At 56.2% G+C, this 26677-nt stretch overlaps 1 protein-coding gene across 4 annotated transcripts; it reads right to left on the reverse strand.

The window, feature by feature from the left end:
* Positions 1 to 25475, reverse strand: MXRA7 (matrix remodeling associated 7). 4 transcript variants are annotated; one of them, XM_062010800.1, is made up of 6 exons: positions 25051 to 25475; positions 18494 to 18589; positions 16532 to 16592; positions 12406 to 12505; positions 10005 to 10085; positions 1720 to 3438 (listed from the first exon to the last, which is right to left on the reverse strand). In XM_062010800.1, the coding sequence occupies exons 1-5, from the start codon at positions 25408 to 25410 to the stop codon at positions 10052 to 10054; spliced, it is 651 nt and encodes a 216-aa protein (XP_061866784.1). In that variant the 5' UTR covers positions 25411 to 25475; the 3' UTR covers positions 1720 to 3438; positions 10005 to 10051. The 4 variants fall into 4 exon arrangements, with proteins under 4 accessions (XP_061866782.1, XP_061866781.1, XP_061866784.1 ...); XM_062010798.1 differs by lacking the exons at positions 1720 to 3438; positions 10005 to 10085 and adding an exon at positions 1 to 721 and having other exon boundaries at positions 18500 to 18589; XM_062010797.1 differs by lacking the exons at positions 1720 to 3438; positions 10005 to 10085 and adding an exon at positions 7 to 721.
* Between the last annotated feature and the right edge of the window lie 1202 nt (positions 25476 to 26677).

Here is a 26677-nt window from a genome sequence, read left to right on the forward strand (position 1 = left end):
TCACCTCTATTCAGAGCACTAATGCCTAGTCTGAATAGCCAGTTTCTAACTGTACGACTGCCAAGAGAGGTTGTGTGGTCTCCATCCTTGGAGGATTTCAAGCTCTGACAGGATAAAGCCCTGAGCAACTTGGCTTGGTCTTGAAGCCGATGCTGCTTTGAGCAGGAGGTTGGATTACAGACCTCCTTAGTTCCCTTTCAACCTGAGTTATTCTATGATACTGATATTTTCATCCATTTTATCTTTGGCTTTATTCATGTATCAAATTGATAAAGACTAGATTTGAAAGTTCATTTAGAAAGCATATCCAGAAAAATAGTTGCAAGTTTAACTGCTTTGTATGACTGAGACATAGGACCCAGACAGAAAGAGGTAAAAATCTCTGTATGAGATGAAAATATGGTGATACATCTTCAAGGGAAAAGGATTAAAAGGGTGAGAAATTCCAAGTCTTTTGAAATACGTGCCTCAGACCTACATGTGCTTGCAAAACAAACTGGAACTGCCAAATAACTACCAAAACATGTTTATAGCACTACAGCCCCCAGTGTCCTGCGTGATAAGGGCCAAGACGACTTTCGGGCATGGTCCCCACTGGCTGCAAGGTTATATATCGTACAGTCTAAGCTGCTCCTTCATGTCTCCTTCAGACATCTCTCCAAATGTGTCACTTTTTTCCTTCATGAGCCTGAAGATGGCAGCCAGCTGCTCTCTCTGAACCCTGTCAAGAAGAAAAGGAGAAGTAGGAATAGCCAGTCTGCAGAAGGGACTTTGAGCAAGAGCACCACGGTCAAATGAAACATGAAGCCAAACACAGGTCATTTTACAAGCCCTACTGACTGCAGGAAATCTGCTCATGTGAGATGAGAAAGAGATAGCTTCTGGTTCTCCTTCCTCCACATTCACATCTATCCAATCATCCTGAGCATCTCTCCACAGTTCCTTAAGTATGGAGATAAACCAGAGTGCTTTAAAACTAGTTTTGGAGGTCCTTAGGGCTTATCTATGCTCAGAGTTTCAGGGTAACTCAACATGTGGAATTTTGTAAGAGCAACGTGTCCCAGTTTAGCAGACTTCACAATAAAACTGGATTAAGCTTCATCAGCACAGTGTTCATTCTGTAAAGAGTCTGTAGACACAGAGTAGTTCAGGAACAGCTACAAAATTTCAAGTGCATACCCCATAGCCAGTGACCTCCTGAGGGCAATGATCAGCAGCAGTGGGCTAGTTCCTCTGGGATGCTTGCTGACCCCTGCACACACATCCCACACACTATGGCCACCCCAAAACACTCCTCCTCGGGCAGCTCCAGTCTCCAGGAAGCCCAGGCAGCATTGGAGAAGCTGTGTGGGTTGCAGTGGAGAGCCAAGGTGTTGCTGGCCAGAGGATGGCAGGAGTCCTGGCTGCAGCTGGCACTGGGAGCAGTGAAGACTGCTGTGAGTGAGCAGCCCTGCTTGGAAGCAGCTAGAAGCAAATCCTACAGCCAAACCAGACCAGGATCCTGCTGCAACACTGTGGTGCTCCAGCAGAAATAAGGGCCAATCCCTGACTTTTGCCACTGCTCTGACTATTGCTAAGGAAGCCAGTAGAATCATTTATGGGGTAAAAAGCACAGGAAGGCAGAAAGTACCTCCAACCTAAACTCCAGATCTTCGACACAAATCTCTTGAGGCAGAAGTTACAAACTGCTGGAGGCAGGGAGAACAAGCACAAACCAAATAAACTATTCCAAGGTTTATTGGACCAAACAAAGGCAATTTTTACAGATTCAAGCCACTAGAATTACAGTCCTTTGTGTAAGAGCCACCATCAGATACAAAACAAACAAAACAAAAGTAAAAAATACCCAGACAGCCATTGGAGTTGAAGAAATAGTTCTGACTCGCTGCCACTAGCAAAAAATCTGGACTCAAAACTATAGACTTTGCTCGATGGACAATGCTGCCATGTAACTTCAACACAATGTATATATAAGGCATTCTTTGCATAGTCAGGTGCTGGGGACACAGCCAGCCAGTCAGCAGTGAGGGCAGACAGCGGCTGTACCAGCTGGACTTTGAAGCAGGGGATCCACATGTGCCTGAATTCATATGCAAACCACCCAACCCGCTTGCAGTTGTCGCTGGGATGGAATAACCCAGCCTCTTCTAAAGCTGAAGTCTTCTGCTGTTCTTTAAATGAGCCCTTTTATTACAACTTTGCCAAGCCCAGGTGCTGGAAAGGACAGCTGTGTACAAGGTTTCAAGTATTGTCTGCATAGGAATCGAAAAGGAAAGAACCAAAAGCAGCCTGTTGTGTTTCTGATATGTTTGCAGCCTTAGCCAAGAGGCAGTTGTCCTGCAGTGAAAGACAAACGTTGAAGGACACATCCTCACCCAGCCTGGTGTTTCTACAGCATTGCTAGAGGACTCAGAACCTCTTTTCACTCTCACAAGCCAGCTGGGTTTGACTTGAAACCCAAAGCAGGTATCTTCACCCAGCCAAATTCATCTTCTATATGTGAGAGAGCTGAGGTGCAATGCTGAGCTCTGGCTCCAGTGCACAAGCCACAGGGCTAGCAAGAGACACTGGAACAGCAAGCAGGCAGAGGAATGGGGAGGGTGCCTCTTCCAGGACCCTCACTATCTCATCCTGAGCCAGAGGGAACTTCTGATGCCACAGCTATCTCCTTGGGTCTCTCCTCATGGAAACTGGAGTAGGGAAAAGTGAGAATCCAGATCCTAACAGCAGCCACAGTGTGGTCTCCTGAACCTCCACCACACACAGAACAGCTCAACTATCAATCTCTGCCAATTCTCGAGTTCTGGCTGCCTACAGAATCAGCTCTCTGCTAAAATAAGGACAGAAGCAAGATTTGAGTCAGTCCAGCTACCATCTGCCATCCCTCACTTGGACCTCACTTTGTCCCTCCACCCCTCAGAATAAAGCAGTGTTGCACAACATTTGAAATGGTAGGCAGTTCCCACCCCCAGCAATACAGATGAGTTTGGCCCCAGGAAGAAACAACTTGATAGTCTGGTGTAAGGTCAAGAGCTATGGTTGGCCCACCCTGATAAAGGAACACCACAGATTTCATGGCAGGCCTAATACATGCTAATGAACACAACTAATAGACTCGCTGCATCTCTAGTATCCAGTTTGGGTTCTGTTTGAGGGAGAGGGAGGAGAGCTTCATCCTTGGCCCCCAAACACAACTCAAGTCACTGCTTGGACCCAGCCCCAGTCCATGGAGCTGCACAACAGGATCTCCTCAACTTGACACCACAGGAGTTTTTGAAGAACTCAACTTCAGACCAAGAGGGGATCCCAAGTTTTGAGGGTTTATGGATTTCTCTTATGGGTGTGTTTGGTTGGTTTTGGTATTTCTCTCAAGCCTTTAAAGATGCCAAGGGATGCCTTTAGGAGGAGGCTAGGGACAACTTCATATAGTCTTCAGTTCTGCAAAGAGAAATAGGGAGAGAAATCATTTCAGTCATTTCACCCCTCAGGTTGATTCATTCTTATTCACAGAAATGAGCAGGGGGAAAACTGTGTGTGTGTGTGTTTATCTCCCACCTTCAAGAAGGAGGCACTTTGCTTCATCAACTGCAGCAGGATAGTCAAAACACAATCAGAAGTGTAAATCCTCTCATCTGGCACCAATCTAAGTTACAACCCTTCTGACCTACTGATGAAAGCTGCAGAAGCCCAACTAATGGGAAACCTTTGTTATCTGCAGGCATCATTGCCTCACTGTCCTGTGCACAGCCTCCCAGGGCTGCTGGCACCCTCATCCAGCCCAGACTCCTCTTTCCACCAGATGAGCCAGAAACAAGTGCCAGTTTCACAAGGCAGTGTGCCTCAACAAACTGACCTCTCTATCTTCTTACAGCTGTGTCTGTTCAAGGTAAGGAGGGAAACCTCCCCACACTCTCTGCAGGTCACAAGGCGTCCTTCTGGTGGGAAGAGTCCCAGGGAAGAAGGGTGAGGTGATTAGATGTGTTTTGTGGGTAGGGACCTCCAGGCACTCCTTGAGGTCTTGCAGCATGTTATTGTCATAGTCATGGCTAAAAAATGTGGTCCCTTATTCTCAGTTTGAACACTCCAGACACTCTGCCCTTACTGGGCATCCCTCCTGGCCCAACCATCCACAATGGGAAGCAGCTGACATCAGCCTGGGCAGCTACAACATGCATTACCTGGGTACTTACATACACAGGTGCACCCCAGCCTAACTCCCTCTGAATTCAATTGAGCTCATCATCCATAACAGCTGAACACCACTTGAAAGTCCCCTACTCCTTGCCAGCCACAGCATGAAGGCAAGTTACAGCCTTCCCTTTTCCTCTCTCTCTGCAAGGAGCTGCCTTCTCCAGAGCAGCCCTGTAAGACCCAGATCCTGGATGGGAGATGGTAAAGCATCATGTCAGGCCAGGGTCACTCTAGCAGTGCTGGGGGAGAGGCTCAGTGGCCCATTAGGACAAGGAAGGAAATTCTCTGGGGTGGATAACGGCTCTGTGGATCCATGGGGCCAGATCATCCCACTTAAGGCACGCAAACATCATCAGATTTCATGCCAGAGGGCATAAGCTCATCACCACAGGGGCCCAGAAGCTGAGATTCCCCTCCAGCATGAGGATGGAGGATGTCAGGGAGGCTGGATGAGGCTCAGTTGCAGCCTCCAGCCCCTCACTCACCTCTAGGATGGGGCCAGGCCGACAGCTGGGGTGAGATGATGTTAAACCAAGCATGAGCTTAATGGAGGATGTCCATCAGAGCCATCAATTCTCCATCTGCACAACAAGGATACCCCTTTCTGCTCCTGCAGCAAGCTGGGAGGGGGATTAGACTAAAAAGCATGAGGCAGTTCCTCACTGGGGACAGCAGGGCAATCTAACACTCTAGGCTGAGAAGCCCTGGCAGTGCTGCCAGAAAGTCAGCCTGAAAGGCTTGATTAGTTTGGGATGGAGGCTGAGAGCTTTGAGCCACTGCTCATCCTTGGCTCTTCTCTCCATTCACCTTGGAGATTAAATCAACCTGATCACTGTGCTTTCTGCCAGCAGCACATCAGTCAAGCCAGGTTAGGGTCTTCTTTTGCTGGAAGCCCTCATCCTTTCTTCAGATACAGATTATCCAATGGCTCTGCTCTGGCCCAAGCTGAGGGCCAAGCCAGTCAATCACATGGTTTGTCAGCTGGACACGGTTCTGTGCAGGGATGAGCTGGAGAACACAGAGCTCAGACAAGAGCAGGTCCTGGATTATGAGGGAGGCTCAAGTACTGAAGGTCTCAGAAGACCATGAGTCTCCTGAAGCTTGGAAGCTGAGTGTCCTGGTGGCCTCAGCAGCTTTCACTTCACTTCACTTCAGCTCAGCCATAGATTTGTACAAGGCTTCTTGCCTTTGAGAGCAGACAGCAGCCCAGCTCTGGCAGACTGGTGGGCTGGTGCCATTCCCATGGGTGTTTATCCCTCTTGTTTGGCAAACCCCACAGCAGGTCAGGAGATCCTGTAGCCCAACCTGAGACTATAGCTTTTGAAAAGGGTCCTTGACCCACACTAAAGAGATCCCAGAGCACCTTGATGTAAGCACCTCTGGTAATTGCTTGTGTCCTTTTCAGGAACAGTTTCACTCAAAGCTGATTTTTCAGAAGCATGAGGCATTCCAAGCTCCTTCCCCTGGCAGAGGGAAAAAGCTGCTCAGCTTGTTGGGAGCATCAGTCTTCTCATCAGAAATCCTGACAAAGAGGGCAGATAGCAGTCTGGCTCCAGACTCTTCTCACCCCAAACAGACTAGAATTGACCCTTGGGGATGAAGAGCAGGGAAGAAAGGCTCTGGGCAGACCTGGCAATGGGTGGTCAAGCTCTCCCAGGCAGTTCCCTCCCATCTCTCACTGCTGGGGATGGTCCCATCACCACTGCTTCCCATTTCTTTACCACAGGGACAGCTACCATCTCATTTCTGGTAGTGGCCATAACCCAGTCTTTGTCCAGGACTGGGTTGTGCAGGATGAGTATGAGGAATGACACAACCTCAGCTTTCCCAGCAGACCCAAAAGTGTGGGCCAGTTGCTTCAGCCAATATGTAAAAACACAGAGAGAGAGGACTTACATGCAGAACAGGGAGAGACAGTCAGTGTTTAGAGAAGAGCAGGAGAGTGAGAGGTACCAAAGCAGCTTCCAGCAACACAAGTCCAGAATTCTTCCAGTGGGACAGAAAAGTTGAAGGTGAATTCAACCTTGGGAAATAGTCAGTGCTGCTCAGGAACATCAGGAAAGCTGCAGTTGAGGCTGCCAGAGCCTGTGCAACCAAGGAGCACAAGACCCTCTGCTTTTATGGGCTGGTGAGCAGTCAGTGGGCTCAGGGACTGCATCATCTCCCCACCCCCCCAGAAGACCTTGCCCACTACTCTTTCAAGGCAGAAGCCTCTCCCATTTCCAAGCCACGGCAGCAACAGCCAAAAAGGCCAGAGCACAGTCTGGAAGATGGCTCAAGCTCCCAGCCAGCTCAGCCCAGAGGCCACAATCATCTTCTTCAGTCGTGTGCCCATCCTCCTGCCACAGCAGTGGGGAAAGCCACAGATGGGCCAAGCCTGTGCTTCCCTCCATCACTCAGTGTTTGTGCTCCAGCTCATTTCCTACCAGTTTGCACCCAGGCTGGTGTGATGCCCTGATTCCCCTCAGCCTGTCCTGGCTGCAGGGCAGCCCCAGGAGAGACAGAGAAGGCTCCCAGGGAGATAGCAGATCGAGAACTGCAAGCTGCCCATGCCACGCAGGATTAAGCAGAAGCAGATGCAGACAAGTTGTGAGCATTGGATGAGAGACAGAGAAGCAGCCACAAGCCAGGACAATTCAGGACCTGAGCCAAAAGGAAAAACCTGGGAGCTCAAGCAGAGTTGCTGTCTGGTCTGGAATCTCATGCCAGGGCAGGGTCAGAGACTCACCCCCTGCAAAGGCTATGGGGGAGCTTGCAAAAACTTCCTCTCTGGGACAAGAGAGGGGGAGACAAGAAAGAGGCTTCCTGGCCTCCCCTTCCCTGGGTGCCTGAGGGAGGCATCCTGAGTTGCTCAGTTTTTAAAATTACTCATGACTCAATCAGATGCTCTATAGATAAGGCCAGAGCTCAAGCTCCCTGACATCTTGTAGGTCAGAGGGCATTTTCCCCGGGGATGTGGAGGAGGCAGGGAACAGCATTGGGTCACCAGGAGACTCCCCCCTCATACAAGTGGAGTGTGGCACCCACAGAGGGAGCATCAGAGCATGCAGAGCACCCCAGACACACAGTGCCCCTTTTCCTACAAGAGGCAGGTGGGAAGGTAAGGTGCTTCATGAGCTGGGTGGTCTGTAGCTGAAAGCAGCCTTGCCCATGCTCAGTGCCATCCCCATGGCTAGTGGCCACAGTGAAGCAGTGGCCAGCCTGAGCTGAAGAATCCCCTGGCCCTTGGCTTTGGAGTGCCTTGCTGCTCCTCCTCCCTCAGCCCAGGATGACTATCGTGCTGCAGAAGATGAAAAGCAAACAAATAATCAAACCCAACAGAAAGCCCAAACTTACCAGCTTCCCTCATCCAAAAGAAGCACCATGCTGGACAGGACAGGGCAGGGCAGCAAAGCTGCTGGGCTGGGGGGGAAGGTTAGTGGAAGAGAAAGAAGAGGGAAGAAAGAGGCCCAGATCTCATGCTGTAATGAGGGGGGAGCAAGCAAGCAAGCAAGCCAGGGTGATGTGATGGCAATACAGGGGGGAAACTGGGATAGATGCTGATGGAGAGCTCTCTCAAAACATAACCTCCCCCAGCCTACCCACTTAATTTTGGTGGAGCTGTTTGAAATAGGTCAAGGTCTGTCAACATGGTCATTAAACCCCCACAGCTGCTTCCTGCCCATGTGTGCTCCAGAGTTGTCACCATGAGCACTGTCTCATTTAAAACTCAACTGCAGTGTGGTTCTCTCTCAAGCCACAGCTGCATCCCCACTGATCCAGGATGGCTGGCAGAGTACCCTCTCTGCTATGCCCCAGAGCCAGAGTCTGTCCAGGGCACTCTGCCTTGCTGAAAGCCCTTCCTTGTAGCACTCTGAACCCATCTGGGGAGGAGACAGGTTTCCATTGCTAAATCACTACCAAGAAAAGGACTGAGCATGACACAGCCATCCAATTCCCCTTGCATGAATCCAACTTACAGTTGAGCCCCGGGCTTCAATCTTGTTTGGATTCAAGCTGTGTTTCCTCAACCCATCCATGTCTGTCCAGAAGATGAGAGGACAGGACTGAGAGGCAGGAGAATTTGCTCCTAGAATGGCTCACCTGGCTGTGGGAACTGAGCCCATCAGCCAAGGAAAGTGGGCAGCCATCCCTACCTTCTCCTCAGAGTGGACTTCAGGGGATCATGAGGGCACCTGCAAACAGCAGAGTGTGACTGAGCAGCTTGGTGCCACTCACTCAGACCCTGCTCAAGTGGTCTGCAAGGGTGCCTCAGCTGAGGCCCCATGGGGCAGCTTCTGGCTTTCCACCCCCACCTCTTCCTAAATGCCAGCTACAAGAGAGAGCACAGAGCAAAGAGACCTTTACACAGAGTTAGATGGGATCTGCTCTCCTTTCTCCAGCCAACACACCTTGTGAAGAGTGGTAAGGACAGAGCAGAGACAGCTCAACCTCTCAGCATCACTGAGGCCAACCAAGGGACCTGCTATCCCTCATGGAAAGGGAGAACTGAAAGCAGAGAGCCAGGAGAGGAATTTCTCCTGATTGTTTTCTCATGTACTATGAGTGAAGCCTTGTTGCAGCTGCCAGTGCTCAAGAGAGTCCTGCTCACACTCCTTCCTAACTGCAAAAACCCCCACTAACCTCATTCAGCCTCAGGGGAGGTTTGAAGAGCAGTTGGCAAAGACCACTCCAAATCCATCCCCGTGAGCCAGGCCCTCAGGCATGCTGGGGAGCCCTTCCTCTTCCTCCACCCATCTGCCCTGGTGGGCTGTGTCTCCTGCCTACCCAACCCAGCCCTGTCTGAACAGGGACATTGCAGCCTGAACCCTCAGCTTTGCACCCTGGCAGTTACAATTGGCAACAGATGGCCAAAAGCCTCAGGTGCAGAGGAGAAGGAATTGGGAAACACATTGTGCTGGCTTGACTAAGGGCTGTATCCTTCCCCTGCACTCTTCCCCTTCCTGCACAGACTATTTTTCTCCCCCAGGGCAGCAAATGCTATGTGCTTCTGTTCTAGAAATGCTGGTGACCCAGCAGGCGTGACCAAGCACAGCCAACACCTGAGCAGATGGATTTGCCAACTAGATTTACTGTGCTCTTCCCTCACTAAGCAGTCCCTCTATTTTTGAACTAACCAGGAAGTTGAATCACTCACTAAAGGTCATATTCTTTCCCCTTTTAATCCAGATTTAGCACCAGTTGGAAGCCACAAGACTCAAGAGAATACTAGGCAAGACAACCACAGCTTCTGGAGTGATGAAGGTTAGAGCAGAAGTGGGTTTTTGCTTAAATAACCTAATCCACTGTGTGCCTGTCCTCTCCTGATGTCCTGTAGCAAGTAACTCTGTCAATGACACCTCCAAAATTAGGGGTCCCTGCATTGCATTTTTGGGGTGTTACTTACAAGCTGCTTCACACAGGAACCTGTTGGTTCATGGCAAAACAGGAGGAGTGGCTGGGCTAAAAGCAAGCACTGAGCCTCTGTTTTGGCAACACACTTTAGGACTAAGCACCTACTCCCTCAGCAGCCCAGATTAGTAAACAGAAGTGGTCATGGCATGTCCAGCTTCAGGCACCCCAGATGGATGAGGTGAGCAACTGAACACGAGAGCTCCCCTTCGCCCTGGAGTGCTCATGGAAAGGGAGATGGAGGCAGAGGGGAGCACACTCATTAATCTGGTGAGGAGGGAAAGGGAAGGGAGGTGGGACAGGCAATCAACTGCAGCTCAGAAACAAACCCTCCCCCAGAAAATGAGACTCAAAAGCAACAGTCCCCCCACATCAGCAGCTGTTATGGGTGGTACTACTACTTCTAAGCAGTGTGTCCTTACCAAAAAGGTTTGTAAGAATGTTTGTGGCCGAGGACCTAAGGTACTTGCTACAGAGATGTGAGATCAGAGGTCAGCTCAATCCTGCAACATAAAGGTGGCAAACCTGGGTCACAGCTGGTCAGCAGCAGGGTCAGGGTGCACAGAGTTGGGGAGGGGGATGGAGCTGCTGATGGAGGAGGATGCAGGAGTGGGCTGAACCACTGCACTCAGCTCACCCAGGAGCTTACCTGGCAGCAGCCCTGCCCCCTTCCACCACGTGTGAGGCCTGAAATGAAAAGCTGCTGATGCCACAGAGATGATTTGGGAGGGAAAAAGTAAAGCCAGCAACAAAGCAAGACAAACACAAAATTCACAAAGTTGCCTCAAAGAAATGAACAACACAAATATGGAAGAGAAGAAGATAAAGGAGCAGTGGGAAAAACGTGTCTGCCAATGGCCCTTAGTGTGGAAAGCTGCTGAGAGCCTCCAATGGGCCTGATGCCCAGGCACTGCCCCTCAGCTCTAGGTACACTGGCTGGCCCTGGGACTGCTCCAGGTGGATGTGAGCAGTGATGCCTGGGAGGTCCCACATGCCCAGGAAAGGTCTCTCAGCCCCTGGAGCCTACAGTCCTGAGTACAAAGCCCCCATCCCCCTGCTGTCAGTAGGTACTGTCCCCTAAGCATCTCCAGGCCACAGCAGGAGCGTTGGTTGCCACAGAGGAATCAGCCAAGGCCCTTGCAGGACTCCTGGGCCTGAAAACCTGAGCTGGTTTGGATGGAGCTGCTGGTACAAAGGGCTTGAGTTTGCCTGCTGCAGGTAGATTTTTGCATTGGTGCATAGCAGAATCCTGAGAGCACTTCCCACTGGGCCCCACGGGTTCCTCTCACATTCACTCAGTTCATTCCACCACCATCTTCTCCAAGTGAAACATCCAGTGACACAAACAGATCTGCTTAGTGTTTTACAGATTGGCAGCTTCAGGCACCATAAACATAGAACAAAAGGAAGACAGCAAACATTTTCCCTGATGCCACCAATGCAGAATGACAGAGGAACCCAGAGCTCATTTCTGTTGCTGACCCCAGAGCACCAAGCCCTTGCAGATCTTTGCTTCTGGTAGTGCTAAAAGGCAGATGCAGCCCAAGATCTGGGGACAACTGGAAGCTCAGAAGCCAGGGGAGAAAGGGAGGACACCTCTTGTTGGGAAAGTCAGGTTTGGCACGGAAAGAACAGTTGCAGGCTTGGCTAGTGAAGGCAGCCTGCACGGAGCCCTGGGTACCACATGAGTCTTTCCCAGGAGCACTGAGTGTGTGTCAGTGCAAGCCCTCAGGCAGGTCCTTACACTGCCTACCTCAATGCCCTGCTCATGCCATGGAGATAAACCTCAGTCAGCTCAGCTGCTGGCAATGCAGAGGTGTTGCCCAGGGGCCTTGAGGCAGTGCCTGCCAGGAGAGGCTTGAGGGCAGCCCGAGGAGCGTGGCCTCTGTCCCTGCCTTTCCCCCTGCACTCCAGTTGCCACACAATCCATGCTGGGCCTTTACACCCTGCCACTTGTGCTGAGACTCAAACCATGACAAATCCCCCCAAATCATTCCAGAAGATGCAGAGAATTGGGTCTCAAAGCCCTTGGGAATGCAATGGAGAGAATAATATTCCCCAGGCTTGAGCCACCACTGGGAAATCAGTTCCCTGCAGCTCACCCAAGAGAGAAGGGCTGTGAGCTGCTCACAATCTGCTGGGGAGCAGCCTGCCACAGAGTCTGCTGTAGGGCAAAGCCCTTGGCTGTGGGGTTTGACATCTCTGGTTTAGCATGGGCTCTGTGTGCCCATGGGAGATTCTTTCCTCATGCAGGTCTCAGGCTCAGGAGGAAACTTTAGCAAAAAGTTCAAGATGGACAACTCTCCATCTCTCCTGGGCAAATCTCCATCACCTACAGCTGGGGAGCCAGCCCTGGGTATGGGCATTTCCAGGCTCAGCCCCATCACAGTGAACTCTGGAGCTCCTCACTCACTTTGCTCCAGTATTTCTGAGCTATGGCCGTGTCCTCGGTGTGGTGGTTGCTCACAGGTCAAGGGAAGAGAAGTAGCTGGAGATCAGATCCTTGACAGATGGCAATCAACGTGGTGCTAATGGGATCAGGGGAACTATAGCAGCTTGCATCAGCTGGAAGATTTGATCTAAGCATCCAGAGAAGGAGTTTGAACATCTCCACAGGTATAGAGGGTCACAGCATCTCCTAAATCAGCATGACTTTATTTGCTTTCATGTCTTCCTGGGTGGGAGAGGTCTGGCCCATGCTGCAATGAGACATTGAGCCAGAGGCTACCAAGGTAGTGTGGGGAGTGAGAACACACCCAGTTTGCTTCAAGAGGATCCCAACCAGATGGCCATGGGAGAGAAGAAAAAGGAAACTCAACTTACCTTTGCTCTTCCTCGAGTTCTTCTTTGGTCATCATTGACTTGTACTGGTTTCCCCTCAGCTTTCCAGGACTGTATTTAAAAGAGAATGTCTCATCTGCAGCTGGAGAGTGGGAGAGACAAAAGAGAGCAAGAGATCACGTTAGCCAGTGACCTCCTGAGGCCAATGATCAGCAGCAGTGGGCTAGTTCCTCTGGGATGCTTGCTGACCCCTGCACACACATCCCACACACTATGGCCACCCCAAAACACTCCTCCTCAGGCAGCTCCAGTCTCCAGGAAGCCCAGGCAGCATTGGAGAAGCTGTGTGGGTTGCAGTGGAGAGCCAAGGTGTTGCTGGCCAGAGGATGGCAGGAGTCCTGGCTGCAGCTGGCACTGGAAGCAGCGAAGACTGCTGTGAGTGAGCAGCCCTGCTTGGAAGCAGCTAGAAGCAAATCCTACAGCACAAGAACCATATGCCATTGCTCTCCCTGGATTCAAAGCCTTGAAGGCCTGTCTTGGCTTATCAAGACATGCTAATCCTGCCCTGATTAGCTCCAAGCATTTTCTGCTTCTCCTCTCCAGACTGGCATTCCTCCTCCCTCCCTGCCCTCAGCCAGGGGCCCTTTCCCATGCTTGAGGCTCACAGACAGTGCCACGAGCAGAGCTGTCCCAGGCCACACAGCCCAGCAGCTCTCCTGCAGCCCTTGACAAAGCTTTGTGAAAACAGAAGGTGCCACCCTGCAGATTCTGGGGCTGCAAGCAGAGCTGGGCCAAGGCAGCCCCAGCAGCACCGACACGGCCGGCTCCAAGTCCCTCCATCACCAGCTGACAGCCCTGAAGAGGAACCTGCTCAGCAGCCTCAGCCCTGTGCTAATTAGGGCACTGAAGCTCACAGCCTCTGAGCCAAAGCCAATCCTTTTCCAATCGGATTTTGTTCGAGCACTAGTTGCTTTTAAAAACCTCTCCCCTGCTTTATCTTCCTACAGATAGGAGAGCACAGGGCTGGAGGTCAATCCAAAGGGCAGCCCAGGAAGAGCTCCTGCTCTTGGGTAGTTGCCTTTATCAGTTCTCTATGGGCTATTTATCTGCAAGCCTTTATCTCCCAAGGACTGCAGGACTCAGCTGCTTCACGTCAAGCCATCCAGTATTGCTGTTTCCACACCCACCCAGGAACAGCTGCTGCTTCCAGCAGCCCTTGGAGCCCTGGGGATGCTTCCAAGGGCTCCACAAAAGGGAGGTGATGTTGTATTACCTGCATGGCCCTGAAAAAATGCACATTATCCACAAACCAAATACCCAGGATGATACCTCCCAGCACCAGCAAGACTCCTACAGTGGTAAAGCTTCCATCAACACTTATAAGCACCTAAAGGATGGGGTGACACTCTTATCTGTAGTGTCCAGTGACAGGACAAGGGGTGATGGACATGAGCTGGAACACAACCAGTTCCACTGAAACACAAGGAAAAACTCTATTGGTGCTGAGGTGAGGGAGCCCTGGCCCAGGCTGCCCAGGGAGGCTGTGGAGGCTCCTTCTCAGAAGGTTTCCAACCCCACCTGGACACGTTCCTGTGCCCCTGCTCAAGGGAAACCTGCTTTAGGAGGGGTTTGGGCTGGATGAGCTCTGCAGGGCCCTTCCCACCCCCACCACTCTGGGATCCTATGAAACCCCCCTGACTCCTGTGGCAGGAGAGAAAGCCCCAAATTGTCCATAACCCATAGACCCATCCCCTGTCCTCTGCCACCTGGGAAGCCCCTTCCAATTCTCACCACTACTACTGCAGGCATGCAGGAAAGTCTCTCCTCCTCCACCTGCCCTAAGGAAATACACCCCACAGCCCTTCACCTCCCTTGGTCACTCTCAGGAGGATTCAGCATCAGCAGCTTCTGTTTTCCAGTCAATACTGCCTTAAGGATTTTCTCCCTGTGTCCAAGGCCAGCTGCTTGATTTCTCCAGCCCAAGCTCCTGCACACATTCAGCTCTCAGAGACCTTGGGGACCCCCACGCAAAAGGAAAGGGGGAGCATCATGTTGTAGATGAGGAAAGCTGAGATCTCAAAAACAAGCTGTGCAAGGCTGTGTGGGCAGGTAAGGGACTGAGCATGCCTGCAGCAATCACAGTGGCCTGAGGCTTCAACAGGAACCTCCAGAGAGCTCTGTTTTCCTCCCTTCACCTCTACATGTCCCCATCACCGATCCTGGGGAGCTTCCCTGGGAAGTCCTGGGGAATCACTGCTGAGGTTCTGATCCAGAATGTTTCTGTAATCCCAAAATGCCATCAGGTAATGATGAGACAAACCCTTTCCCTGGCATCTTCACAAGTATCTGAGCAGCACCTCCAGTCCCACAGCCCCAGCCACGCAGCTGGGCCACATCCCACCACCCTGCTGGGAAAACTCTCTGAAGGGGCAGGCAAAGGAGTCTGGCCAGCTGGGAACATGCTGGGGCTTATCAGCCCTTCAGGTGGCTATAAACTGCATGGAAAGAAAATTCAGCTGGCTGCTGCTTTGGGAGATATTAAGAGAAAAAGGAAGAAGTAAAAAAACCAGCGGGTGTAACATCCTGTTTCTTCCCCTGCTGCAGAGCAGGAGCCATTCCATTCCCTTTGTACAGCTTGCCTGATTTCAAGGACAATTAAGATCATTTCCCTCACATGGTTTTGCCTGTCCCCAAAAGGGCAGTTTAATTGCCACCCTGCCAGAAAAGAATGAGAGGGAGGCAAGGAAGCCACCCCATCTCCCTGCCCACGTGTTGTGGTTAAAAAGGAGCCAGTGTGTGGCTTTGGAAAGCACTGGCTGTTTTCTGAGCTTTCTTTGCAGACAAAAAACAAACTTCAGGAAACACACAGAAAAAGGCAGGCTGGGTTTTCACATGGCCAGTGAAAACACCACAGCAATATGAGGTGACCTGCTTACTCTGAGCCTCCTCAAGTTCACGTTAAAGAAAGTATTTGTCTCTCATCTCCCGTGCCCTGGTGTTGCCAGTGTGGTGAACCCGAGCTGGCAGGGTGAAAGCAGCTCCCAGAGCAAACCAAAAAGCAGGGAGAAAGCCACTGCAGTGGCTTTGGCCACCACAGCAGCATCCTGGGGCAGTGACAGCCTGCCTGCACGCTCCCCACGTGCCCAAGGGGAATCTCTGCTTGCCAGGCAGGAGCTTGGTAGCTTGAGCCAGGCCAGGACCAAGTGAAGGCAGGAGGGAGGTTGCTCCCCAGGTTGCACACCACTTGCCTCCTCCTCCTCAGGCTGAACCATCACTTTACCCAATCCCATTTGTAAACACTTCAGAACTGGTGTCAATCACTCAGGAGAGGGGTCGGTGCTGTCTGCAGGAGATGCTGGGCCAGCCACGACTCACAGCCAAGGACTGCTCCCAAACCACAGCCACTGTGGGGTGATGCTCAGCACTGCTGAGCAGTCCCAGAGCAGAGCTGCACTCCAGGAGGCAGGTCCTGGCAGAGCAGCACCCTGAGCATCCCTTTGCCAGAAGACACCATCCTTCCTCAACGCAGCCCCCACCGCAGCACTGCAAGGGAGCCAAATGGGGGTGAGAGAAGCGTCTTTTGGGAACCCCATGTCCAGAGATGCTTCCCCCTCCTTGCAGGCACAGCCTCAGGATTAAAGTGTGATTCTCTGAGGCATTAGGTGTAATCCTGCCAAGCTGGGGGATTGCCATCCAGTGCCTTACAGAGGGTGAGCAGAAAGTGGGGCAGGGAAGGGAGAACACCCTGAGCTCTCTCGAGGCCCCAACTGCCCCTGGGCAGGGACTCCTGGGGACATCCCAGCATCTCAGGGCCCCCTTCAGACACACATTGTTTCTTGGCACCATCTGTTTCATTTTCTTAGGAGTGCAGCAGTTGGTCACCCCAATTAGTCAATTAATCGTTTTCCCAACCAACTAATTGGCTAAGCAGTTAAACAGGGCTCTGCCTAAAGCCTCTGGTCCTGGATGCAAGCAAAGAGTTGCTTCATCACAAAGCTCCCCCATGGCAAACAGCCCAAGGGCATCTGGGGAAGCAAACAGGGGCTGCTGGGGGAGGAATTTCCCCTGTGTTTCCCAGAGAAAGGAGACCAATCCAAGCACTCAGGGCTTCAGCCCCTCAGCCCTGGCCATACCCTCCCTGCAGGGTGCTGGCTTGCTTGGCACTCACCATCCTCATCCTCCGGCTCTCTCACCACCAGCTTCTCATTTTCTGAGTCCAGGTCTTCCTCCTGGAGGAGGTAACAACAAAGCAGCTGTGAGAAGGTGTTGTGCTCCATAACCTGTGCCTGGTCAGGATACCAGAGCCTGCAGGGTAGGGAGGCAGAGCCCAGGGCTCCTGTGGCAAGGGCTGGATGCCCCTTCCTTGCCTTCTTCACAGAACAGGCCAAAAGGATGCTCAGTAACGAGTCAGGTTCCTTAGTCTGCTTTCTTCTCACTGCTCAAGGAGGGTGGATTTGCCTCACTTATGGCAGCTGCACCCAAAGGCTGTGAACTGCAAGTGCCTCCCCATAATCGAGGGGATATTAAGGTTTTTAGGAAGAACCTGATGTCCCCAGGTACAGTCCTGTGCCTGAGCCTCCTCCCAGGCTGGCACCCCCCACCAGCACCCCCTGCACTGCCCACCCTGCCTGGGGATCTGCAGGGGACCCAGCCACGAGCCATGGGGCTGCTCCCACCTGAGCCATGCTGGGGGACACCATTCCAGCCAAAGCAGCTGCTCCAAAGCACAGGAGCACTCACCAGCTGGGACCAGTGGTCAAAGCTGGAGAGGTTTGGGCTGAGACCCCCTCAGGAGCCCTCTCAGCACCTCCCAGAGACACTGCTGGCTCCTGCCCCTGGCTCTTTGCTGTGGGGACACAGCTGAGCTCTGGAGCACAGCCACAAGCAGCAACAACACTTGGGTGATTCAAATGCAAAGCAATTTTGGCAGTTTTGGGGGGTACCTCTGACAAGCTTTATGTGCACCAGCTCTAGAGAGAAGACAGGGACACAAGGCAATGCCTCTCTGTATGTGCTTTCCTCTTGCAGAGCACAGCACCCTGCAGGCAAAGCCCTGTGGGCAGAGCACAGAGGCCACCAGCACCCTGAGTACACATCCCCCACATCCTCCCTGAGCAGCCCACACAAAGCCATTGGGCTGGTGTGTAAAGGACAGAGCACGTGGGAGAGAGAGGAAGGAGCATGGAGGGAGCCTGTGAGTCAGTAGCTGTAGGAAAAGTGAGGGTGAAGCAGAGCTGAGCTGCTGGCTTTAGGTGCCCCCACCCAGAACAGGCTGGTTTGTCATGGGTGAGGAATGCACACTATTCACAGCCCTTTGGCTGCCTCTCACCACCCTGGTCTCAGGCTCCCCAGAAGCACAGGGCTGCCAGGACCCCCCTGGGACCCTCCCACCATGGTTCCAAACATGGGCACGTCCCACCCAGGGACACCCAGGGATGGCTGGGAGCAGGGAAGCACCCAAAGGAGCAGCACAAGGAGGGGATGGGCAGCCCTGGCATGAGCTCAGGGCAGTGCTTCCCCATCACATCCATCTGTCTGTGTGAGCTGACAGGCCCTGAGGAAGCCCAGGCCCCACAGGGCACTGAGCACTTCTGAGCATGTAATAGCAGGAGCAAGGGGAAATTTGGGTGTCAGATCTCCAAGGAAAGAAAATATCCCTGCTTTAACTCAGAGGAAGAGATGTCTGATGGGAGCAGAGGGGACAGCTGGACATGCCAGGCTGGCACAGCCATGCTGGGAACCCCAGCTCGTGGCAGCTGGTAGCTCGCTGCAGCACAACATGTTTGTGCTTGGATGGCTCAGAGGCAGATGCAGCACCTCCCTTCCCCCACACTGCAGCCCCAGCCTCAACATCCCCCTCTGTCTGCTTCACCAGGGCTGCTCCCTGCCCATCACTGCTCCCCGAGCCCCTGGAGCTGGGCATTGCCTCCTGCACGTCCCAGGAGCACCTTGGCACACGGAGCATTGGTTCTCTCTGTTTTAAACGGACAAAGGCATTAAAAGCCCAGCCCAGTGGGCAAGCTTTGCCCCCCACCCCTCCTCATGGCCACTGCTGCCCTGGGCCAAGGTGCCAGCCATGCACAGGGCTCGCTGTGCCACCTGCCCTGCGCCAGCTCTCCATCCCACGCACCTCTACCTGGCTGGAGAGCACTTCGTGGTCACCTCCATCCTCTGCTTGTCCCATGTGCCCGAGGTTGGACTCAGCTGAGGCATCCAAAGGAGGCATCTGGAAAGAGGCAAAAGCTTTGAGCACAAACACCCTCGAGCCCTCCTCATGCCCAACCACCCCCACACACACAGAACTATCTCTGCATGTGGCCAGCAGCTCGCCTTGCCCCCGAGCCCGTGCTGCCTCCCATCCCTGTGCCAAGCCATGGCACGGCTGCTGGAGTGAGGAACATCAGAGACCTTTGATGTCCAGCCCTGGAGCTCGACTTGGAGCTGCCCCCTGCAGCAGCCCCAGCCCCTGGGAGCCTCGCAGGCAGCCGCTGGCAGCGGCAGCAGCTCGGCCAGCACTGGGCTCAGCTGCCCTGGTGTCCTGGCAGGGCTGGAGGCAGCTGCCTGGGATGCTGAGGCAGCAGATCAGGGCTGGCAGAGGGGAGGGGAGAGGAACAGCTCAGGATGCTCAGTTCATTAACACTTGCAGGGCCCATTCTGACAGCTGCCCTCTCCAATGCAGGGCAATACCCCTTAAAACCCTCCTGTCCCCCCACTGCCATCCCAGAGCTGGAGCTTCCCTGACCTCCCAGCCCCACAGTAGCTCTGAATGCAGAGCCTGTCCAAAGCCTTCCTTCCCCTGCCCTCCCCCAGCCCAAACACTCCTGACCCTTTCCCTGCTGTGCTGGGGGAGCTGCTGTGGAGGAGGATCCCCGTGGGCAGGGAGCAGGGATGCGGCATCTGTCGGCCTTGCAGCAGCAAAGTACCAGGGCCAGGCTGGGAGCAAGCTCTGGGCTGCCCTGAAAAACTGTCACCAGGGTCAAAACCCCCACCCTGAGCCTGGCTGTGCCCACAGCCCTTCCCAGCCAGGGCACAGGGGAAAGCCCTCCCTGCCTGGAGCACCCCAGCACCTCCTCAGCCCTGCCATGGCTGGTGGGTGCTCCTGGGCTGGTTGCTCTCCCAGCTGAGATGGGGGCTGCTGTACCCTGGGATGCTCTGCAAGAGGAGGGCAGAGTCCTGCTGCAGAAAAATGCAGGGGGAATGTATCAGGGCAACTTGATAACCTCAGAGGAGACTGTGGCACCTCAGGCATTGCTTTTCTGTAGGAAGCACAGCCCAGGGCAGTACAGGGAGATTGAGAAGTGAGAAGTGTGGACTGTGTGCAACACAGCAGCAGCAGCTGCTGGAGAATCAGAGACTCGAGCTCTTGTGCCATCAGCCCATGAGGCAGCATCTCTGCACAGTCACACACTGCCCAAGGCACAGCAGCAAGCAGCACGGCAGGGACAGCACCCACGTCACTACAGGCAGCATCTGGAGGGGACTCGGGAGGAGCTGCTGGGGCAGCTGCTGCTGCTGCACACAAGGACAGGACCAGGACCGGCACCGGCATGGGAAGGGCTGGCCAGGGACGGCCCCAAACCTCCAGCCCTGCTCCGATGAGCCCAGCCCACTGCACAGCACATCCCCTGCAGCTCGGAATCACAGCCCTGCCCAGCTCCTGCCACCGCGGGGTGCAAATCCAGCGAGTCATTTACCTTAAATACCAAGGCAGCAATTCATCTGCCTTGGCTGTGGGCAGCTCTTGGCTGGAGAGCTGAGGCATTTGTTGGCTCATTGCAAACGTGCTTCAGCTCCCACAGCAAGAGGAGAGATGAAGCCCCAGCCAGCCCCAAGTGCCCAGGGGAACAGGGCTGAGCCCCAGGAGCTTGGCACCACGTCCCCACATCCCCCCTCAGGGCTCTGCCACTGTGTGAGCCCTCTCCTCACCCCACAGGAGACCGAGGCTGGGCTCCCCATCCCACCATCAGCTGGTTTTCAGCTCATTTCTGGCCATTTCCTCCAGCACAAACCCCACTGAGCAATGAGTTTCCCTTCTCAGCTGGAGATCTTGGGGCTGGTGTGTTCCTCTCCCTGCCATCAGCCATAGGGACAGCCCCAGCATCTCTGGGCAGGATGGAGACAAATGAGTACCCCACTGCAGCTCTGGCAAAAGGGAAGATCCCAGGCTGTAAAGCAGGGGGGAGCAAATTATCTTGGATTAAGCTCCCCAGCCCTGCATGTTGCCATTTATGGCTGCACTTTCTGCTCCAAGCCTGATGCAAGACATTGCAAGAGGGAAAGGCAGCAGACAGAACAGCCAGCCAGAAAGAGAAAAGCCAGGAGAAATAGGGGAAGGAAGAGGCCTTTAAAAAGAATATCAAAATCATGTCTTTTGGGCAGAGTTCAGCAAAGCAAAGCAGCTGCTGCAGCAGCAGCCCCCCTTCACCCCACTGCTGCAGCTCTCCAGCCTCCCACCAGCCACAGAAGCAGCTGCTCCAGAACCAGAGCACTTTGACTGCCCCAGGTGATGTTCTGGACAGCCCTGGGGTGGCCAGTGGGGCTGTGTCCTGCACAGAGGCAGCACTTCACAGGTCTGACCCCCCTCAAAGCGTGGGGAGCATCTGCCCCCTCACCCCTGCAGGCAAGGCTGAGCCCCGGGGCAGCCAGAGCCTGGCTGAAGCTCCAGGGCACCCAGCCCTGCTGAGGGGTCAGATGGGATGGGCAGAACACCCACATCCCTCAGAGGTGAAGCACCTGGCAGCACAGCACCCCCAGCCCTGCAGCCAGCTCACCCACTCTGCTCCAGCCCCTGGCAAGCAAACGGCACAGGCACCAGCCCTGGGCACCCCCTGCTGCCCCAGGCGAGGCGGGTGGCATCCTGAGGCAGGGAGCAGGGCTGGCCAGAGCCCGCTCTCACCTTGAGGGGCTGCCCCACAGCTGCTTCAGAGGGCTGTTTGTAGCCTCTGCTCCAGCAGCACACGGGCTCTGGGCAGGCTCCCAGGGCCATACCCAGCCCAGGAGGGGCTGGGCAGCAGCCCAACCTCTCAGACCCTCTGCAGGGGGCACAGTGTGAAGCCCCAGCACAGCCATACCCTGGCAGCAGCCCCACGGCTGGCACACAGGCGAGGGCCCCACACATGGCACACATCCCTCCTCCCTCCCCACTTTGCTGTGCTGCCACAGATGATGCCCTGGCTCTGGGCACTGCCTGAGGGGCTGCAGAGCCTCATGTGCCACTGGCAGGGCCCCTGTGCAGGGGGAACACGGCCCCCTGCCCCTCCCCACTGCCCTGTGGGACAGCAGAGGGAGCCTGCACAGCCACTAATTAAAACCAGACTCATTAGACACCCTCTGCCCTCCGGCACAGGGAGAGCAGGCAGGAGGCATTAGCAGGGGCCTTCCTACAATGCTGACTTCTTACATTTAAAGAGGGTGCCTGCTGGGAGCTGGGTGGCTTGGGCTGCTGGTGTGTCCAGAGGCACTGGGAGCCCCTGGGAGGGCACAGATGAGGGTGGGCACAGGGGAAAGGCACCAGGAGCTCTGCAGAAGAGGCAGGTGACATCCTCTTGGTGCCTGGCTGCCCTGGCCAGGCAGGGGTGGCAGAGCAAGCTGGGCTCCTCTGAGTGCCAGACCCCCCTCTGCCAGATCATCTCCAGAGCTGTCTCCTCTCTCCCCACTGTCACTCACTTGACCCTGCTCTGTTAGAAGCCAGCAGCTGCAGTTAACCCTCAGCAAACCAGCCAGGCTGCCGTGGCCAGCAGAGTGCCTGGCACTGCCACTCACTGTCCCCATCTCCAGAGCATCCCAGCCAGGATGGCATCCCAGGGGCAGCTCTAGACCTCACCCTGTCCCTGCCAGCTGCCATTTCCAGTGTTTTCTGGCCATTTCCCCCAGCTCCAGTGACGCTGCTGTTCCCACCCAAGGGCTTTTCATGAGGGCTGGCTTTGACAGCGCTGCCTCAGCCGTGACCAGGCTGGGGATGGGGATGAGAACAGACAGCACCACACTCATTAACTTCTTTTTTTCAGTGATGGACTCCAGCAGAGACAAGGGGAACCAACACCAGCAGTTAAAGGAGACAAGCAGCCCAGGGCTCCTTTCCCAGGAGCTGTGGGTACAGCCAGGGGTGGCGAAGCCTCGACCCACACCTACATCACCAGCCTGACCCACAGCACAGGCTGCTCAGGAGCTGGGAGCAGGGGGGAGGCTGAGCCATGCAGCTGCCCCAGCACATCCTGGTTTGCAGAGGCAGGGAGAGGGAAGGCAGGAGGCAGCAGAGCTCCAGCCAGCCGTTAAACACGCAGAGGCTGCTCTGCCCGAGCGGCTCCATCCGTCAGCACTTGGGTGGGGTGGTTAATGGCTGCAGTGCATCCCAACCAGCCTGCTGCAGTGTGTGCTGAGCAAACAGGAGGGGAAAAAAGCCAACGTGGGAAGCAAGTTCTGTGCTTGCTGAGGCACTGAGAAACCCTGAGCCTGCAGCCCCGCCGCTGCTGGGACTCGCTGCCAAGTGCTGGGCTTCTGGGAGCCTCCTCTGCTGAGTCAAATCAGCGGCTGCAGCCCTCAGCCCAGCCAAGCTGGGTGCCACAGGGCACGTTTCCACCAGCAAAACACTCCCTGCTCTGCCCAAGGCTGGTCCCATCCCTGCCTGGAACGTCTGCAGGGCTCTGGGGAGGATGAAGCAACTTGGAGGAGATTTGCAGGGAGCAAACCCAGGGATGTCAGAGGATGGTGTCCCTGGATCACAGCCTGGGTGCTGCTCCCTCTCACACGAGCCAGGGGCTGCTGGAAATACATTTACTCACTGTGCTGTGCCCATGGGCTCACCAGCCCTCTGCCCAGCAGCCCTGGCAGCTGTAGCAGCAGTGCTCCCAAACACTTACTCAGCAGTGAGAACATCCCTCCCCCTTCCCTGCTCTCCACCATCACCCAGATCACAGCCACTGTCTGTCCCTGTCCTTCCTAAAGAGATTCTGCTCAGGGCCAGGGCAACTTGTTCTGCAGTAACCATTTCCCAGGAGGAAAAACTGCCCAGCACTCCCCTCAGCTCCAGTGGCTCCTTTGCTCTGCTGTGTAAGGAGGGCTGAGGGCAGTGCAGCAGGGAGCCCAGTCCCACAGAGCCCAGTCAGGCTATGGAGGATACAAGAGCCCTTGTGCATGGCTCACCTCCAGGCCTGCAAAGCCCCTTTCCTGCCCTGTGCCTGAGCAGGATAAAGGAGCTGAGCCCATCTCTGAAGGCAACAAACACTGCAGCAGTGCCCATTCCAAGAAATCTGCATGGAGGAGCAGCCAGAGGGGAGGAGAAACATTCCCAAGGCTCAAGGCAATGAGACAGCAGCTGAACTCGTGAGCTGTGGCAGTGCTGGGTCCTGCCTGATGGGTGCTGGAGCTTCATCAGAGGGCACTGGCTGCACCCTGGACCCTGCAGCTCCAGCTGGGTGGCCAGCTCTGCCATTAGCTAGCCCAGCCAGGACCCAGGCAGCTAATGGCAGCACAGGGGCTCCCCAGCCTGACAAAGATCCTGGTGCTCAAAGGCACCAATAAATCACACGGCAGAGGGACAGACGTGGCTTCCAGGATGCAGGGAGGGGGCTGCTCAGGAGCTGTACCCATGGCCAAGGGGTGCTGGGAAGGGAGGAGAGAGCTCTAAGGCTCAGAGCCAACAAGGGGAGGTGAGGAGCACTGGGAGGCAATTCCATGCCACAGACCCACGTCCCAGCCCCGAGGGGGGCTCAGGGCTCTCCCCTGTTTCAGTGTACCCCAGTACAGAGGGCAGCACACAGCTCCCTGGGACTTGCCCAAGGCCATCCAATAAGCCCCTGGAGATGCTCTCCGGGGCCAGGGCTGGCTGTGTGCTGCCCAGCAGCCTGGATACACTCACTGAGGATTACAAATGCTGCTAAGAATAGCCAGCAGGCGCCTGGGCCCCAGCCCTGAGCTCTCTGGCCAGGACACGCTGCCTGCAGACCGACGGTGCATCACTCCTGGGTGGCTGAGACACTGTCACCCATCCCTCCCCACCGGGACAAGGGAGAAAGCCACCGAGGCAGACAGCTTGGGCACAACTCGGGCAGGAACTTAGGTGGCCACAGCCCCATCCCGGCTGGGTTAGAGCAGAGCAAGCTCACTCCACACGGGATCACCCTTTTGCTTTTAAACGAGCTCCGGTGCAGGAGGAGGATTTAGCGGCGTCACAGGCACCACTGCGCTGCTCCAGCCCGGCCCAGCCGGGTCAGACCCTGCGGGCAGCATCGTGCTGGGGCTGGGCGGGAGGGAGGGAGGGGGAGGCGGGCACGGACAAGGACAAGCAGCCGGGGACAGCGCAGGGCAGCCGCGGGCTGGCAAGGGGACAGCGTGCAGCAACCCTCGGGCAGAGGATGTGGAGGGGAAGAATAAACACCCTCCCAGCCTCCCCCCCGCAAAGCTCCTGAGAGGAGCAGGCTGCCAGGGGCTGGGTGTGCAGGCGGGAGGGGCCGCACGAACAGGCGCTTCTGTTCCTTCTGTACGCTGCGGGACGGTGGCAGAAAGGAGCCCGAAACGTCCCCCGCCCCACCGGGGACAGCGGGGTCGTGCCCGTGCCAGGGCAGAGCCCGGCTTTAGCCCAGACCTCTCTTGCTGGAGAGGAGACCGCCGGGCCCGGCACCCGCAGGGATGGAGCCGGCGGCGGGGCCCGAGAGGCCGCGGCGGAGCCCCGCACGGAGCCGGCCTTACCTGGCTCTCCTCGTGCTCCCGGCGCCCGGGCTCCCGGCGGGGCTGGGCGGGCTGCCCGGGGACGCTGCCGGCCGCCGCGGGGCCCGGCTCCGCCGCCGCCCCCTGGCCCGCCCCGACCTCCTCCACCGACACGCGGGTCCCCTCGGCCCGCGGCTCCTCGGCCGAGCCCGCAGCCTCCGCTTGGCCCCCGGCGCCGGGGCTGTCCTCCCGGGCCGGCTCCGCCGCCGCCGGCTCCCGGGGCCGCTCGGCCGCCCGTTCCCCTTCGCCCGCCCGCATCCTCACGAAGAGGGCGGCGAGAACGAGAGCCAGGACGGTGAAAAGCAGCGGGACCGCCAGGTACAAGTCCACGGCCACATCCATCCTCGCCCGCCTGCTCGCAGCCCGCCCGAGTGCTCGGCCACGGAGGGAGCGCGACCGCCCGCCCGAGGGCCTGCGAGGGGCTGGGCAGCGGCTGCAGCGGCGTCATCTGCCCGGCCCTGCCCACAGCGCCGGCCCCGCACCCGCAGCCAGCCCCCCCCGCACCCACAGCCCCGGCCCCGCACCCGCAGCCAGCTCCTCCGCATCCACAGACAGCTCCCCTGCACCCACAGCCCCGGCCCCGCACCCACAGACAGCCCCCCCGCACCCACAGACAGCTCCCCCGCACCCACAGCCCCGGCCCTGCACCCGCAGCCAGCCCCCCCGCACCCACAGGCAGCCCCCCCGCACCCACAGCGCCGGCCCCGCACCCGCAGCCAGCCCCCCCGCACTCACAGGCAGCCCCCCCGCACCCACAGCGCCGGCCCCGCACCCGCAGCCAGCCCCCCCGCACTCACAGGCAGCCCCCCCGCACCCACAGCGCCGGCCCCGCACCCGCAGCCAGCCCCCCCGCACTCACAGGCAGCCCCCCCGCACCCACAGACAGCTCCCCTGCACCCACAGACACCCCCCCCTGCATCCACAGACAGCCCCCCGCACCCATAGCCCCGGCCCCGCATCCACAGACAGCCTCCCCGCATCCACAGACAGCCCCCCCGCACCCACAGACACCCCCCCTGCATCCACAGACAGCTCCCCTGCACCCACAGACACCCCCCCTGCACCCACAGACAGCCCCCCCGCATCCACAGACAGCCCCCCCGCACCCACAGACAGCCCCCCCGCATCCACAGACAGCCCCCCCGCATCCACAGACAGCCCCCCCGCACCCGCAGACAGCCCCCCGCACCCATAGCCCCGGCCCCGCACCCACAGCCAGCCCCCCCGCATCCACAGACAGCTCCCCTGCACCCACAGCCAGCTCCCCCGCACCCATAGCCCTCTCCCCACACCCACGGGTGGGATTTGCTTGGGGAGGGGGGTGAGGAAGGCTGGTGCTGCTCGCAGCCCGGCTCTGCCCGGTGCCAGCGCCCAGCCATGGACGGGAGGACTTTTCATTAGACACCCTGCATCCAAAAAGTCGTCCCCAGGCTGCTCCACACGCACATGCACACTCACATCCCACACAGCCTCAGGCTCAGGAAGGTCTCAAAGCTCTCTGGCTCCCAGGGTGGCCCTGGAGGGCAGCTCCGGGGCTGGGGGAGCTCTGGCATCCATGTCCTGCTTAATGAGCACTTGCATCTCGTTAACTCTTGGCTGGCAGGGCAAG

Source organism: Colius striatus, chromosome 18 (assembly GCF_028858725.1).
Source record: "Colius striatus isolate bColStr4 chromosome 18, bColStr4.1.hap1, whole genome shotgun sequence".
NCBI lineage: Eukaryota > Metazoa > Chordata > Aves > Coliiformes > Coliidae > Colius > Colius striatus.